This window comes from Thalassophryne amazonica, chromosome 10 (genome assembly GCF_902500255.1).
Source record: "Thalassophryne amazonica chromosome 10, fThaAma1.1, whole genome shotgun sequence".
NCBI classification, from domain to species: domain Eukaryota; kingdom Metazoa; phylum Chordata; class Actinopteri; order Batrachoidiformes; family Batrachoididae; genus Thalassophryne; species Thalassophryne amazonica.
In genome coordinates, this window is record NC_047112.1 from 54,607,657 (window position 1) to 54,625,342 (window position 17,686).

At 40.8% G+C, this 17,686-nt stretch overlaps 1 protein-coding gene across 1 annotated transcript in view; it reads right to left on the reverse strand.

The window, feature by feature from the left end:
- Nucleotides 1-17,686, reverse strand: part of ptprsa (protein tyrosine phosphatase receptor type Sa) — a 515,480-nt gene that overhangs the window by 20,666 nt on the left and 477,128 nt on the right. Inside the window, 3 exon segments of the mRNA XM_034180027.1 lie at nucleotides 6,967-7,092; nucleotides 7,462-7,588; nucleotides 11,432-11,610. Coding sequence (XP_034035918.1) covers nucleotides 6,967-7,092; nucleotides 7,462-7,588; nucleotides 11,432-11,610 — 432 coding nt within the window.

A 17,686-nucleotide genomic window follows, 5' to 3' on the forward strand; every position in this document is an offset into this window, starting at 1 on the left:
TAAAATGAATGGTTAAAATTTGAACCATAAGTTAAACATGTATGCCTCTGGATGACTTGGTGACATTGCGATTGTATTAGTATGGTGTTAAAGGAAATGACTTTTTTTTTTGGTCACCAGTTTTCCTTTGCTTACAGACGATAGAGTGGTTTCTGTTTGCAGAGGGTAGAACAACATGCTTATTAGGAAACTTTTAACAGGTAGGTCTCAACAGCTTTAAAATGTTTTTCACTGTTCAACTTCGTTTAGTACGTTATCGGTCTAAAAGTTTTCAGACGGTAATTCATCGGAAGATAATTAGTCCGATGATGGTTTTTAAATTTATCTAAAAAGATAATCCGATAATGAAAACATAATCTTCGATAATTATCTGTTATCGGATTATCGGAAGTGTGCCCACCACTGGTAACCATCAGAAATGTACAAAGAACAACCAAGAAGTTGCTTCACTAACTGTGGAAGGACAGTTTGTCCTCTTCTCTCCCACCTTGCTCCTCTGCCCTCAACCCATTTTTCTGTCCATTTTCTCTTCTGGCATTTAGTGTGTGTGGCCAAGAGTCGGTCCTAGTTAAAGCTAATCAATACTGAATCTACAGTGACAAGCGTCTTCTCCCAGACACCATGTTGAATAGGTTAATCCTGCCAGCCGATCAATATACTGAACTGATGAATGAGTGGAGCAAGGCAGGGTAGGAAAGAAAAGAGGGCCAAGCAAAATGAAGGTCGTCCTAGGCAATTAAAAACTAGGAGGAGGGACCTCTGATGAACAGAACACCTGAATGTCACTTTTGGTAATTTTGTGTTGGTTTGTAAAACCCAGTTTTACTTAATCCAGCAGACACAAAACTACAAGTGTTGAGATAATTGCACGACATCCATCTAAACAAGCAGAGACACTTCCAACTTGTCGGTGAGAGAACAATCTTTTCAGGAACATAAGCCCACAGAAGCATTTTTTTTTTTTTTTTACATTTTGCAACGGCCTGTCCTTGTGATGCCACTACCAATTAGAGATTAGAGCATGCCATAGGTATTAAAGGCACTGCGCTGCGGTGGTTTGAATCATATTTGTCTAATAGATTACAATTTGTTCATGTAAATGGGGAATCTTCTTCACAGACTAAAGTTAATTATGGAGTTCCACAAGGTTCTGTGCTAGGACCAATTTTATTCACTTTATACATGCTTCCCTTAGGCAGTATTATTAGACGGTATTGCTTAAATTTTCATTGTTACGCAGATGATACCCAGCTTTATCTATCCATGAAGCCAGAGGACACACACCAATTAGCTAAACTGCAGGATTGTCTTACAGACATAAAGACATGGATGACCTCTAATTTCCTGCTTTTAAACTCAGATAAAACTGAAGTTATTGTACTTGGCCCCACAAATCTTAGAAACATGATGTCTAACCAGATCCTTACTCTGGATGGCATTACCCTGACCTCTAGTAATACTGTGAGAAATCTTGGAGTCATTTTTGATCAGGATATGTCATTCAAAGCGCATATTAAACAAATATGTAGGACTGCTTTTTTTGCATTTACGCAATATCTCTAAAATCAGAAAGGTCTTGTCTCATGCATTTATTTCCTCTAGGCTGGACTATTGTAATTCATTATTATCAGGTTGTCCTAAAAGTTCCCTAAAAAGCCTTCAGTTATTTCAAAATGCTGCAGCTAGAGTACTGACGGGGACTAGAAGGAGAGAGCATATCTCACCCATATTGGCCTCTCTTCATTGGCTTCCTGTTAATTCTAGAATATAATTTAAAATTCTTCTTCTTACTTATAAGGTTTTGAATAATCAGGTCCCATCTTATCTTAGGGACCTCGTAGTACCATATCACCCCAATAGAGCGCTTCGCTCTCAGACCGCAGGCTTACTTGTAGTTCCTAGGGTTTGTAAGAGTAGAATGGGAGGCAGAGCCTTCAGCTTTCAGGCTCCTCTCCTGTGGAACCAGCTCCCAATTCAGATCAGGGAGACAGACACCCTCTCTACTTTAAGATTAGGCTTAAAACTTTCCTTTTTGCTAAAGCTTATAGTTAGGGCTGGATCAGGTGACCCTGAACCATCCCTTAGTTATGCTGCTATAGACGTAGACTGCTGGGGGGTTCCCATGATGCACTGTTTCTTTCTCTTTTTGCTCTGTATGCACCACTCTGCATTTAATCATTAGTGATCGATCTCTGCTCCCCTCCACAGCATGTCTTTTTCCTGGTTCTCTCCCTCAGCCCCAACCAGTCCCAGCAGAAGACTGCCCCTCCCTGAGCCTGGTTCTGCTGGAGGTTTCTTCCTGTTAAAAGGGAGTTTTTCCTTCCCACTGTAGCCAAGTGCTTGCTCACAGGGGGTCGTTTTGACCGTTGGGGTTTTACATAATTATTGTATGGCCTTGCCTTACAATATAAAGTGCCTTGGGGCAACTGTTTGTTGTGATTTGGCGCTATATAAAAAAATTGATTGATTGATTGATTGAATTACAGTAAGACAGCCAGCTGTTTGTGCAGCACTTCAACACAGCTTGACATGAAGTGTCACTTTGTTTTCACTGCAAAGTCTCAATCTGATGTATACTCAGATGAAAAGAAAGCTGTTTGTTGTTTTTTTGGATCCTCCAATTATGTTATAGAATCCATTTATCGAGCATAAACGTGAACTCCGATTGAGGACAATATTACCGTAAACCTGCTTTGGGGAAACAAATAGAATTACCTCATTCCACAAGCAAATTTTCTGCACTTCTAAAAGATAATTAAAAATAGATTCATTTTATAAACTGAGTCAGTAAGTTGTTAAAACAGTAAGGTAACAATCAATGGTAATTTAATTTGCCGTGTAAACCTTCTGCTGTAGACGTCGCTGGAAGCTACGCTGTGAGTCAGAAGGACAGCTGCAAGAACAATTTTTCCAACTGTGTCAGGTTAAAATGTTTACAATCCCTGGGGCACAAGCTGGTTATCATAACTGCATACACCTGTGGAGAGACAACATGCTTTTGTTGACTCAAATCTGCCCCCCAAAATTGGATGAGAACACTTTCCTCCTTGAAGCACTGTTTTATCAGATACGTTTCAGAGTAGAAGTTCTTTTCTGTTCTAAGAATTAATTGTGCAACTGGTGAATACTGACCGCGTACGATAACAATGAGGTAAAAATAGCTTGTAGTTAATCTTTTGTGGTTTCAAGTTACATCCTGGCCAGCGAGCACCTCGACAGGGATCACTGGAGTAAAAATACTATCTCACCCACCAGGTATGTAGAACTATAAAGATACGTGTACAACATTCCTTAAATGGTGTGGTAGTTGATATGTTACATGGCTTATTTCGCTGGGCATGATCCAGCACACAGGTGTGTCACTGTTGAGGACCCTCTGCAGCTGGAGAAGGCCAAGGGGGCACCCACATTTCACCTGGTTGCAGCAAATACATTATTACTTTCAAGTGGCTCTAAGGCAAACATAGTGTGGTGAGTGTGATGACGTGCGACACCAGTACACGATCATGGACTTGATGTATCTTTGTAGTGGAGTCGGGGTCTGCCAGGGTTCCTTTTACAAACAGGAGCTTAGGGGTAGAGCAGTTGTTTTGGCGGTCTCTCTGAGGGTAACCTGATGGTGTGTCTTCAACCTTTCTGGTGAGCAAGTCCCTATTTAATATCTCGTTGGTAACATTGTCCATCCAGAAGATTCCCGTTATCAACCAGAAATGTCTAATCATGAATGCGTGAAGCTTCTTGACTTGCCAGTTGTGAAGGGTCCAGCTCTCCTCACCATACAGGAATGTCCATAGGATGATTGCTCTTTAAGTTTTGTATTGACTCCTGCAGGGGTATGGTGGTCGCTCCTGAACCTTGACCGCAGTCTACCTCAATACTGCTGTGTACCTACATACCTCAATGAAATCATCATTTTGGTAGACACCTGACAGCAACATAGAGTGGTGGTGGCTTTGGTTTCAATGAGACAGGCTGAACACATGGCCAACTGAAGAAAGTATGTGAATGGGTGGTGTAAGGTGCGGTATCTGAGGTACTGCCTAGCCAAGGACAAGTGTTCCCCCACATTGATAAGACTGTAGGAATTGCTGCCTGTCTCTTCCCACGGGACATGCATTAACAGTAGACTTCATTTAATGCTCATAGGGGGAAGTCTACTGTCAGATAGACAATGCCTAGCCTCAATGAGGCGGTAAGCGTATGAGGAGGTATGAAGCAACAGTGGAACAAATTGGTCACACGTGAAAGCAACTGCGCAAATGATCATGCATTTACATCACAGTGAGGTGACACTGCCTCGGACACGCCAGCAGAGAAATGCTGCATGGCAGAAAACAACCAAGCTAGTAACAGGATAGAAGTGAACCAGAGCACACAGAGAACTGACCAGTACAGCTGGGAAAGACTTCTGGAGACAAGGACAGAAAAAGAGACAAGCCCTTAGCAGAATGTTCTTGTTTATTATAGGGAGATGCCATTTAATATTTGTTAATAATGTGAACTAGTTCACAATACCTTTTTGCACTAGCACAGCTAAGATCTTCACATTTATAGTACACGACAAGCATAGTGATTTGATTCCAAGTTAAACTCCACATATGGACTCGTCTTTTATGACGTGGTGCATGTTTTCTCTCTTTTGCTGCCTTTGTTTTTATCGCAAAGGCATTTTCCCTCAGCAGGGGGATTAAAAATGAAAGAGGAGCAAAGACAACAACCCATTAAACCAAGCAAGAAGAAAGGCAGCAAAGAAAAAAGGGGGAAAAATTGAACACACAACCTGAGGGCCCACGCGGCGTATCAAATTGTGTGATTAAATACGTGACTGACTCACGAGATGAGAGTGTTGAGGCGTGCAGTCTGTGCCGCTGCTGTGCAAAGGCGTGCAACTTGCATGCACATACTCACGCACTCTGTCATACAAATTCAAACGCATTACATGTACACAACAATCGGTGCCAACAAACTTATCAACAAGCAGAGTCGCACCACAGCACGTTTTTGTATGTACTTATGTACCTATGGCTGTTTTTCCGCACCATGAATGCAGTGCACAGGTGTTGTGTATTAATTTTTTTTTTTTATATTAACAGCGTGACTGCTAACTAGCTGCCAATCTGCTTGTACAAATCACTGAATATGTCAGGCTGTTTGTCAAACAGAAGGAGCGGCTTTTGTTTCGGCACTGCTGTGGTTTCAAATTGTCTGCACTAATTGGGCTAAAATCCCAAAGTACAAATATAACCACAGTGGAGTAAAGAAAGTCTTAAAAAATTGGAGGGAAAAATATATCAGTGACATTTTGAATTCCTTCTAACATGAGCACAGAAGAAAGTGTCTACTGCAGTAAAACCTCTGCTGATGTTGTTCTTGAATATTTAAATGGTTTCAACTTCTATATCTACCCAGTGACCTCCAATCCCCAAATCTCACAGAAGGTAACATGAATGAATGAATGAATGAATTTTTCAGCACACACACAGACTCAACACAATCTCCTAAACAAAAAACTATTTCACAAACATCCCAAAAGGATGTAGGCAGAAGAAAAGCTTATAAACACCAACCCCCTTTACCATTATACACACACACACACACACACACAAACACACACACACACATATATATATATGTAACAAAGCACAAACAATTTAGAGTAATCGATGAACTGAAATTTCTCATCACAAGACAAACAATAACGCACAATCCCAAAAAGCAATAATACAAACAGATAAACTTATTTTTTCCATCCTATGGCAAGAAATTATATTATTTTCATAAAATATTTTAAAGCAAGCTAAAGTACCAAATAATTTAATGCTATCAGGACAGTTATTCCAAACATTTACACCTTTTACAGAAACCCAGTGATTCTTTTTGCAGTAGTTCGAGTCTTTAATTTATCAAAAAATAATATTCCTCTCAGATTATAAGTAGAGATCTTCATTTTAAACAAATTTTGAACATGTTGAGGTAGAAGTTTATTTTTTGCTTTATACGAATTTGTATTGTAATGTAATCGACTAAGTTCATCTCTGGAACTGTGAAAAACAGTATAATTCAATGTTCTGTCTTAATGAAAATCAGTGTAAAATACTGAAGCTAGTTCTTTTGGAGGGGACTGACCCTGAAAGCTTCATATCAACTGCTATTTGAGATTTCTTTAAGTAATGCTGTAAACATGCTGGAAAAGTAATGGGTTCTGAATAGGGTTGGGTATCGAGAACCGATTCTTTTTGAGAATCGTTAAGAATAGCCTTTTTACTTAACAATTCCCTTATCGGTCCTTCAGAGCGGCCATTGCTTTAAAGCGTGTTTTATTGGGAAAATGATCATTTCTCTACTTTGATAGCGGGTCTGTAATCAACCGTTCTGTAACGGCTCCACTTGTTGTGGGCAAGAAACAAGAATTGTCCTCCGTTCTGTTCGCACAGCTCCAAACGCTGCTCCGCTCTCTGCCGAGTCAAGTTAGAGCCCAGTTGGAATTAATAACTTCAAAGAGAATCGCCATTTTAAATCAAATGACACCTCTTTCCAAACATTGTAAAACAGACAACAAACTACAACAGACTAAAACATTTTTTTCCTCTCAAAATAAGATTTCCTGTGTTTAGGAATTACACTGATGTTGACTTGCAGCGCAGCCATTTGCAACAGCTCAGCTCAGAGTTACGGAGTTAGATTTGTGTCATTAATATCTGAAAGGAAATGCTTTTGACAAAAACTACAGATTTTGTTTATTTCTAGCTATGTCCAGAGATCAAGGATCCAGTGAACAATTTCATATTTATTTACTTTAAGATTCAATAAAATGTTGTTGACATATAAAACCTGTAAAGCCTACTTTTAGTACAGGGAATCGATAAAGAATGTTGCTTGATTCTTAAGTACCGCTTATGACTGTGGTCTTGCTCAAAACAAATCTGCCCATTTTATCACTCCCTCCAGGCATCGTGTGTGTCTTACCCTGGCGTCTGTGACCTTGAACTCTCGGAGGATGTACTGGGGCATGTTGTACTCAGCCATGGGATCCACCACAAAGTATTGGTACCTCGCAGAGCGCTCCGCCGGCCAGTACTGGTGACACTTTTCCTGTATGATCAGCAGAAAAGCTGTTAAGCTACTTAGAAGGACATTAATTTGTCTGACACATGAACACAGTCCCAGTAAAAATGACATATGGGAAATGGAAGCTGCTTATTTTATTTTGCCTAGAAGACCACTGTATTTTTCATTTTTTAATTAGACTATCAAACAGAATTTGAAACAGAGTCGCACTGCATGGTGTATTTGAAGATGATTAAAGTCTTTAACAACTACGGGATTATTTTCTTTATACGTATGTACAAAGAGTTATTAGCAAAGAACACACTGAAAAAGACTCACCTTCAGGGAAAAAAATGGTGATGTCACATGACAGTAAAACATTGTGCGTGAGTGTGGCGTGTGTCTGAGTCGTACCCGGCCCATCTCTCTGAGTTTGGTCAACATGACTACGATTGTAGAGTTGTTTTCCCAGAGCATTCGCCAAAAGTCCTCTGTGGTCTCCGCGAGAGGCCCCTGTGTGGCGATGTAGGCCTTCTGTTGCCTGTATTTACACACACACACACACACACACACACACACACACACACACACACACACACACACACACACACACACACACACACACACACACACACACACAGAAAAAAAACTTACTTTGTGAGGCATTATCACAACGATGGCAAGAACATTTACAGTTGTGTTCAAAATAACAGTAGTGTGTTTAACGAAATCCTTATCATAGCTTTTATTTCCATACACACAAATGTATTGGGAACATTGCACATTCTATTCCAAATCAAAACATGAAGAAAAACTCATCAAATTTGTTATTACTGTACAGAAAGTGAAGAAAAATGAATATGAGGCCACTATTTAGTTGTATAACCACTGTTTCTGAGAACTGCTTCACATCTGTGTTGCAATGGCACCTGTGAGCAGATATTTCTGCCCAGAACGATTGGACTGCATTCCCCAATTCCGCTGCATTTCTTGGTTTTGCCTCAGAAACAGCATTTTTGATGTCACCCCACAAGTTTTCTGGTGGATTACGGTGCGGGGAATGGGCGGGCCACTCCATAATTTTAATATTGTTAGTCTGGAACCAACATGCTGATCAATTTCTGGTGTGTTCGTGGTCGTCGTGTTGTTGAAACACTCATTTCAAGGCCATTTCCTCTTCGGCCTTCGATCTCTTGAATTATTTTGTTGTATTCAAACTGATCCATGATCCCTGGTATGTGATAAATAGGACCAATGCCATAGTATGAGAAACATACCCATATCATGATGTTTGCTCCACCATAATTCACTGTCTTCCCAGTGTACTGTGGCTTGAATTCAGTTTTTTGGGGTTGTTTGACAAACTGTCTGGGGCACCTAGTCCCAAAAATAACAATCTTGTTTTCAGCAATCCACAAAATGTTGCACCATATCTCTTTAGACCAGCCAATGTGTTCTTTGGCAAACCTCTTCAGCATGTTTTTTTCAATAATGGGACTTTGCGAGGGCTTCTTGTCCATAACTTGGCTTCACATAGGCGTCTTCTGATTGTTACGGTACTCACGGGTAACTTTAGACATTCTTTGATCACCCTGGAGCTGATCATTGGCTGGGTCTTTGCCATTCTGGCTATTCATCAACCCATTCAAATGGTTTTCTGTTTTCTTCCACATCTTTCTGGTTTTGGTTGACATTTTAAAGCATTTGAGATTATTTTAGCTGAGCAGCCTATTATTTTCTACACTTCTTTATATTTTTTCCCCTTTCCAATGAACTTTTTAATCAAAGTAGACTGTTCTTCCGAACAATCCCTGGAATGATCCATTTAACTCAGATTTTCATAGAGTAATGCACTACAACCAGCATATACATTTGCTGCCTTCGTCTTTTAAATAAGGGCCACCTGTTTGATACCTGTTTTTTCACAAAGAAAAATGCAGACACTGCAATTTTTTGAGCACCCTAATATTCCTTTTTCTTTGCTTTCTGTAAAGTATCAACACATTTGATAATCAACCTTCAGTGTGACTAATGGCATTGACAGGGTTAGCTACGAGGACTGCATTGGCCCTCACTGATCCAGTGACTCTGACTAAAACAGCTCCATTCTCCTTGACTTTCAAAAAGTTGAGGGTTACGAGTTGCTGAATCATGGTTTCAGTGTTCAGTGCCACACTGCTGAACATAGTATTCTAATAGCGGTGGTGTTGCCAAGGAGATTGGCACTGCAGAAATCTGCAGAACTGTGGGGTCTATCAAAGTTGTGAATTCTGTGAGACTATCATCTGCTCAGAGCCCAAACCTGACCTGTAAATAACAGCAATAAGGCTTTTTTTTTAATTAATGCAATTTTTAGCCCCAATGATGCATTCCTGCTTAAGTCGCTACAGATACCACAAAGCCTATTTCCACCAAAGGAGAAACTAATTTTGAACCTTTCAGTGTACTTCAGGTAAGGTCAGGGAGAATGTGATGGTCACTGCATCCTCACCATCACAGAACCACCATTATTCCTGTATCAAACCACCCAGACAGACAACCGATCCATCCCGGCTCTTGAAATAACCATTTATCTGCAGCAGCCACAAGAAATGTGGATGTCCCTTTGGCCTTCTCCAGCTGCTGGGGTCCTCAACACAAAGGTACCTGCATGCTGGATCATGCACTGGGAAATGCTCCACATTGCCAAAATGCATTAACTAGCTATCCCTGACAATGTAAGTAATGCAATGATCCTCCAAAGACACCAAGTACCAAAAGCCTTCTGTCACTGGTTCGCCTGCCTGAAGGCAAGTCAGGCAGTTTGACCAAAAGATAACGTGAGGAAAAGCAAAACCTTGTTTTCCTCAGGTTCCACAAAACAGAAGGAGCTGAAGAGTGATGTATGACAAATTCACATAAGTGCACTAGAATAGGCATCTAGTTTTATAGCTCAATGCAAAGAAAAACAATTTTGCAGAATAAAGGTGGTCAGAGTCTCACTTGAAGAGAAACAACAATCCAGAATTAGAAGAATGTTCAGTGGTTATATGAAGAATAAACCCCACTTAAATATATATATATATATATATATATATAAATAAGAATTTCAGAAAATGCCAAATACTTAAATTCAATAAAGGATTTAAATAAATAAATAAATAATATGGTGCCATGGTGGGACATTTACAGGGTGCTGGGATGATGATCAGTAAATTAACAGACGAGGGCACTTAATTTGGACAAAGAGCTGCTGACCCAGCCTCCTTCCTTCATTGGGGAGGTGATGGTCTAGTGCAGGGGTGCCCAAGTTCGGTCCTCGAGATCTACCTTCCTGACACTCTTAGTTGTCTCCCTGTTCCAACACACCTGAATCAAATGAAAGACTCATTAGCAGGCTTTTAATGAGCCTTTCTGAAACCAGAAGATCCTCGGTTCAAATCCCAGCCTGACTGGAAAATCACGAAGTGCCCTTGGGCAAGGTCTTTAATCCCCTATTGCTCCTGGTGTGTAGTGAGCGCCTTGTATAGCAGCACCCTCACATCAGGGTGGGAGCGCTATTTTTTTCATGTAAAAGTCTGCAAGCATGTCCTATGTGTCAGGACTAAAAAAGATTAAAAATGTTAAAGAAAAAATATTTGCCAACAAAACACGCATATTTGGTTTGACAAGATTTCTTGGTTACCAGCAGCATCCTCGAACATGAATATATGAAAATGTCTGCTACCATTACACTATTGCAGATGGGTGTCAATTTCCAAAAAGCCAAAAATTGTGTTGCTATCATAGCAATTCTTGTACAACTTAGTTACATGTGTTGTGACATTACAAGACAGCTATGGAATTACACAATTCCTGACCATTTGATGACAACGCTTCCATCACTCTTGCTGACATTATGACAGGCGTGTTGTCACTCTTATCCACTTGTGGCTAGCCAGTCATGATGCAATACGCAAAACGTCCATGCACAGTGAGTGTGAGAGTGCCGTGACCTGTTTCGGACACGCTACGAGTTTGTAAGCATAGTCACAATTTGTCACGACTGCACCAAGACTGACAAATTTTTGAACATGCCAAAACTGCAACCATTCTGCATCACCGCACAAAATGTCACCGAAAGACAAGTTGCACGGAAGGCCCCAACCTACCCCACAATTCAAAAACTAAAATTAGAAATGAGTACTGAGGGATTGATTTGGCACTTTGACATTTGCCAGCAAAAACTAGTGTCTTGTTTGTTGATGTAAACTGGATTATATGAAATCCCTCATCCAAATATTTCACCCAGCCCTCTATTTGACTATTAATAAAACATTTCACTTTGCTTACCGTTGTTTCCTGGTCAGAAAAAATCCATCACATCTTTTAAACACCTGTTTTTTTTGTTGTTGTTGTTTTTTACCTGTATCCATCAATGAAGCTGGCGTTGATGTAGTCAGACCCTTCCAGGCCTCTGATTGGCTGCAGGCAGACACGTGTTGTCTCATAGGGCATGATGTTGACCAGCCGATTCTTAAACTTGTTGCAGGGGAGATTGGCACTGATGAATCGCGATGTGTGGGCTTTGGAGTTGGCCAAACGCTGGAGAGACAAAGAGGACACATTGTTGAAGAACGGGAAGGAATAGAGGAATGAATGAAATGAAGAAAGCAACACAGTGACAGCATACGGGCAAAATACAGTGAGAGAGAGAGAGAGAGAGAGAGAGAGAGAGAGAGAGAGAGAGAGAGAGAGAGAGAGAGAGAGAGAGAGAGAGAGAAGATTTCAGAAAGTAGAGGAGGTAGAACCAGGGAATACATGTTACAATAGAGGGTAGATGATGGAGGAAGAAGGGGGTAGATGATAATAGGAGGAAAGAGTAACGGAATAAGGCAATAGAGGACAGGTGCAAGATGGCAAGATAAAGAGAGAAGAATATGAATGCAAGAATGTAATAAAACACATCTAATCAAATCTAGTCTGATCTTTCACCTGTGCTTTACCCACCATGCCACAGCTTCAAAGAAATGTTATTTATATAGCAAATATTAATGAGAAAGCTAATGAAAAAACTTCAATCCCATTGCAACTGGTTGGGTCTTACAGGGTCACAAGCAACAAGAGAAAATATCCCACACAGCCACACCAACAAGCCTCTGAATGAAATCCATACGAAACAGAATAGTTATCAAAAAGTGGGTCACTAGCGGCTTTGATAATGGCAGCGTGGTTCGAGTGCATAAAACAGGCTCGCATAGGGATATTCACAAATGCAGTATGTTGTCACACAATGAACAAAATACAACCCCAAATCAGAAAAAGTCAGGATGGTATAGAAAACACACCCAAGACCACAGAACTGAGATCAACAAAAGCACCGTTTGTAAAGTACTGCCCAATTAGCAAATCCATATCTGACATATCTACACTATGTCAACACACTAGACATATAGAGTACTTTTTTAACAGAATCTCTTTTATCAAGTATTCTTGAGTGACGGCTGTTGGAATGTTTTGCAGCCTAACTGTCTTACGTGAATGTACAGTCCTATTTATATTACCATAATATGCACGCAACTGGAATATAAAGTCTGAATCTTAATCAATCAATCAATCAACATTCATTTATAAAGCGCTTTACAGCACTGACTGGTGTCCAAAGTGCTTAAAATTAAAAACACAAATTCACAAAAATAAAACACATATAGAATAAAATTTTAAAACAGCACATAAAAAACAGAAAATGGATGTCTTAAAGCAGCCGTGAGTAGGGATAGACTGATAATTGACTGTCTGATAATCTGCATTGGCCGATAATCCCTCTGGATGCTCTGTAGGGATAGACCAATAATCAGATGGGCCGATAATCTGCATTGGCCGATAATCCCTCTGGATGCTCTGTAGGGACAGACCAATAATCAGATGGGCCGATAATCTGCATTGGCCGATAATCCCTCTGGATGCTCTGTAGGGACAGACCAATAATCGGCTGGGCCGATAATCCCTCTGGATGCTCTGTAGGGACAGACCAATAATCGGCTGGGCAGATAATTGGCTGATACCGATAATTGGCATGACTGAAACTCAGCCAATAATCGTCCAAGACGATTATCAGTCGATCCCCAGTCTTGCGTAATCTTTCTTATTATGCAAATATGTATGTGTACCAAATAATTCTAAAGTCTACTGACCTCCTCTATTGCCCATTAAGTACCTGTATTGTCAGTATGAAGTGTCTAATATGTTTTGTGAGTTCTTCTGTTTAAAGGAATGCCTCAACACAGACAGACACACTATTGATGGCATAATGTAACATAATTCTCCATGTCTGTCCTCTTCCAATCACAATGTTCTCCCTTTTTTGCCAATTTTTCAACAGCACCGGTGCCTGTATCAGAAGCCACATGGATTGTGTCCAGAACCTCATCACCTTCATGCTCTTCATGCCTTGTGTTCTTTGATCTGTGTTTCACAAAGGAATACTGTATGTAACTGGTTTCAGGACTGAGCCGGGCAGAGATAAAAAACACCACAGAATGCCACAAAGAGCTAAACATGGCAACTTATCCTCCGATAGCAGACACTGAAACCTTGTTTGTAGTTGGGAACAGTGTGCACAGTAGGAGTGCGTGTTGTTGGTGTCATGAGATTTTTGTGTTTTCTGTGCATCTGTATGAATCTACATGAAAATACAAATGATGTCACCTGCCTGATCTTATCTCCTTTGTAGATATTTTCACTTGGAGGATATTTACCTCCAAAAGCTGGAATATATTTGAATGTATTCATATGTTCATGATAAAATTTGACATGACAATTTCATGATTTCATGACAAATTTACTTTAATTAAGTGCCAGTTCTCTTGGAATCCCTCTTTATTATGAGTGTTTTCGAGAGTGTTTCAGTTGTGGGCACTTGAAAGCACAGAGGTTGGGTCCAGGAGCACATACCGGTGCTGTCTGTTCTTGCATCCATCACACTTTGGAGCCACCTTGGGTCCTGGATGGCAACCATCTAAAAAGACAACTAGTCCATCTCCATTTCTTGAAAGTATCCAGCTATAGTACATTTGGAAAGTATTCACAGCACTTTGCTTTCCACATTTTATACTACAGCCTTTTCCAAAATGAAACGCATTCATTTTTTCCCTCAAAATTCTACTCACAACACCCCATAATGACAACATGATAAAAGTTTCTTTTAAATATTTGCAATTTTTTTTAAAAATAACATACTAAGAAATCACGTGTACATAAGTATTCACACCCTTTGCTCAATACTGGTCAATACTGCTCGATACACATTTGGCAGCAATTATAGTCTCAAGTCTTCTTGAATATGATGTCACAAGCTTGGTGCACCTATCTTGGGGCAGTTTGCCCATTCCTCTTTGCAACACCTCTCAAGCTCCATCAGGTTGGATGGGGAGCGTCGGTGCACAGCCATTTTCAGATCTTTACAGAGATGTTCAATCTGATTAAAGTCTGGGCTCTGGCTGGACCACTCAAGGACATTCACAGAGTTGTCCTGAAGCCACTCCTTTGATATCTTAGCTGTGTGCTTAAGGACATTGTCCTGCTGAAAGATGAACCATCACCCCAGTCTGAGGTCAAGAGTGCTCTGGAGCAAGTTTTCATCTCTCTGTGCATTACTGCATTCATCTTTCTCTCAATCCTGACTAGTCTCCCAGTTCCTGCCACTGAAAAACATCCCCACAGCATGATGCTGCCACCACCATGCTTCACTGTCGGGATGGTGCCTGGTTTCCTCCCAACATGACACCTGGCATTCACACCAAAGTGTTCAATCTTTGTCTCATCAGACCAGAGAATTTTGTTTATTGTGGTTTGAAAGTCCTTCAGGTGCCTTTTGGCAAACTCCAGGTGGGCTGCCACGTGTCTTTTACTAAGGAGTAGCTTCCATCTGGCCACTTTACCATACAGGTCTGATCGGTGGATTGCTGCAGAGATGGTTGTCCTTCTTGAAGGTTCTCCTCTATCCAGAGGAATGCTGGAGCTTTGACAGATTGACCATTGGGTTGTTGGTCACCTCCCTGACTAAGCCCCCCCCCCCCAGTCGCTCAGTTTAGACGGGCAGCCAGCTCTAGAAAGAGTCCTGGTGGATCCAAACTTCTTCAATTAATGGATGATGGAGGCCACTGTGGATGATGGAAGCCAGATGTTTCTGCCGCTCTCCAGATTTGTGCCTTGAGACAATCCTGTCTTGGAGGTCTACAGGCAATTCCTTTGTCTTCACAGTTGACTGTGCTCTGAGATGCACTGTCAACTGTGGGGCCTTATATGTAGACAGGCGTGTGCCTTTCCAAATCATGTCCAATCAACTGAATTTACCCCAGGTGGACTCCAGTTAAGCTGTAGAAATATCTCAAAGATGGTCAGTGGAAACAAGATACACCAGAGCTAAATTTTGAGCTTCATGGCAAAGGCTATGAATACTTAAGTACATTTGATTTTTTTTTTGAATTTTTATTTATTTTTAATAAATTTGCAAAAATCTCAAAAAACCTTTTTCACATTGTCATTATGGGGTATTGTGTGTAGAATTATGAGGGAAAAAAATTTTGGAATAAGGCTGTAACATAAAATGTGGAAAGAGTGAAGCACTGTGAATACTTTCCAGATGCACTGCATATGCCACAGCCAGGTGGCACATTTGTCCCTTGGTCTTCTCCGGCCACTGGGATCCTTAACACTGGGGTACCACAGCAGATCACAGTGCAGTCAAGTCAAGGTCAGTAAATGTTTCTTGCCAACAAGAATCAGGTCTCAAAAAGAAAAAAAAAGTCCTATAGTTGTGTGTTACTCTTCACTTACTCCATCTGTTTTGCCTGCTTATTCTAATCAAAGATCACTGGGAATCTGGAGCCTATCCTAGTGGTCATTGGGTAAGAGGCTGGGTATAACCTAGACATGACGGCCAGTCTATCGCAGAGCCGCAAATAGGCAAACAAGCACATTCACACACTCACACCTATGCTCAATTTGTTAAAGTGAGGTTGATATCTTCATCCGGAACATTGTCTAATCTGACATCTTGTCTAGTATTCTGTCAAAACAGATTCCAGTACACCTCTCCATTTCCCCCTGTTGTGGTTTGAGCATGTTCCTGAACTGCACAGTGTGGCAATTTTCTGTGTGTCGCATGGGTTATGTGCACAAATGTCCTCTGTGCATTTATTCCCTGAACAACTTTGGTAATCACACTCATACACTAGATAACTCTAGAGTGTGAACTCCAGCAGACTTTCCTTCCCCCTTATTCTCCCTGTAGAGCTGCTCTCGATCTCCGCGGGCCAGCTTTATCTCTGCGTGTCTCAGTTTACCACCTGAGAATCATGATGACATTCCACCTGTCTCTGAGGTGCAGTGTTCTGTCCACTGGCTCCCTTAGTGCTGAGTTAGCGCACAATTGTCCCTTTGTTCACTTGTGAAATGTCCCTCCCTCAGTTTGCCCTGCCGTCCACCCCAATTTTTCATCATCAAGTATTAATTAGTGATCCTGCCCTCCATCCCCCCCTCGCCCTTTCTTAGCGCCGTCCTCCTCCTTCCTTGACGCTGTTATTAATCCCTTTTCAGCTTGTGGCGAGCTCAGCATTATCTCTGGTACAGATGGTGATGGGGATTCCATCACTGTTGTAAACGAGTAAAAATAAATAAATAAATAACAGTCGCAACACACCGGCACTATTACTGTGTCTCGGCAGGGGGCCGTGTTGATGAATGGTGAAGAAAAAACAACGGATAATTTGAGAGGGAGTTTGTTGTGAAGTTCAAAATCAGCAGATATAGAAATAGAAAGCTGAAGAGGGTTTAGAAGTTGATGATTGTTCAGGTTTTTTAATGACGTCTTCTGCAAACACTGGGCCTGTTTGTCTATTCTGGTCTATTGTTTTGCTGTGACATACTCAAATAAATCATCAACACCTTCTTTCTCAAGTCTTACAACTTAATCCTGCTTTCAGACGAAAAAATATATGGCCATGAGGTGTTGGCAAAAAGCAGATATACGCGGCAGGTGGTGGTGAAACATGCAATGTCCTAAGGAAACGTCTAACAGAAAAATAACAAACTGGACATGTTAAGAAAGTTACAAATACTTCAAAATGCACAATATGTTAATTTACTGAGGCGAAGGTAGATGAGCCAATGAGTGAACTTGTCTATAACAACCAGGTTGCGTAGACAACTCCAAAACAATTCATTAACTTTTCGTAACTCACCAAATTTAAAGAATGTATAAGGACAAACCCTGCTGTATCAGCTGAGCTTCGACGCACCAGATCATTTGAAAGTGTAACTTTGATTTCTCTGTCTAATATACTGCCAGTTGCTGGCTGGTTAGTGGAGGTGCATGCCTTCATGAGTATCAATTCTGGATTCTGGATAAATTGTTAAAAATTGCAAAAGGCTGTGGTTCAAACTAACTTTTTTCACTACTGAACACATGCTCATTGTGGACACAGCTCACAAGCTGGACCCATGATGTTGGCAAATTCTAAACAAAATATGTAACAGAAAGTGAAACTTACAATGGAAAGATAAAAGTTTGTGTCCCCTCATTGCTAAGAGTTGCTCTCAGACACTTCCTGGATCATTCCTAAGCTGATTCCTTGTTAGGAATCTTTCAGTTAAGTTGGGAGCTCTCCGAGTGGACTCC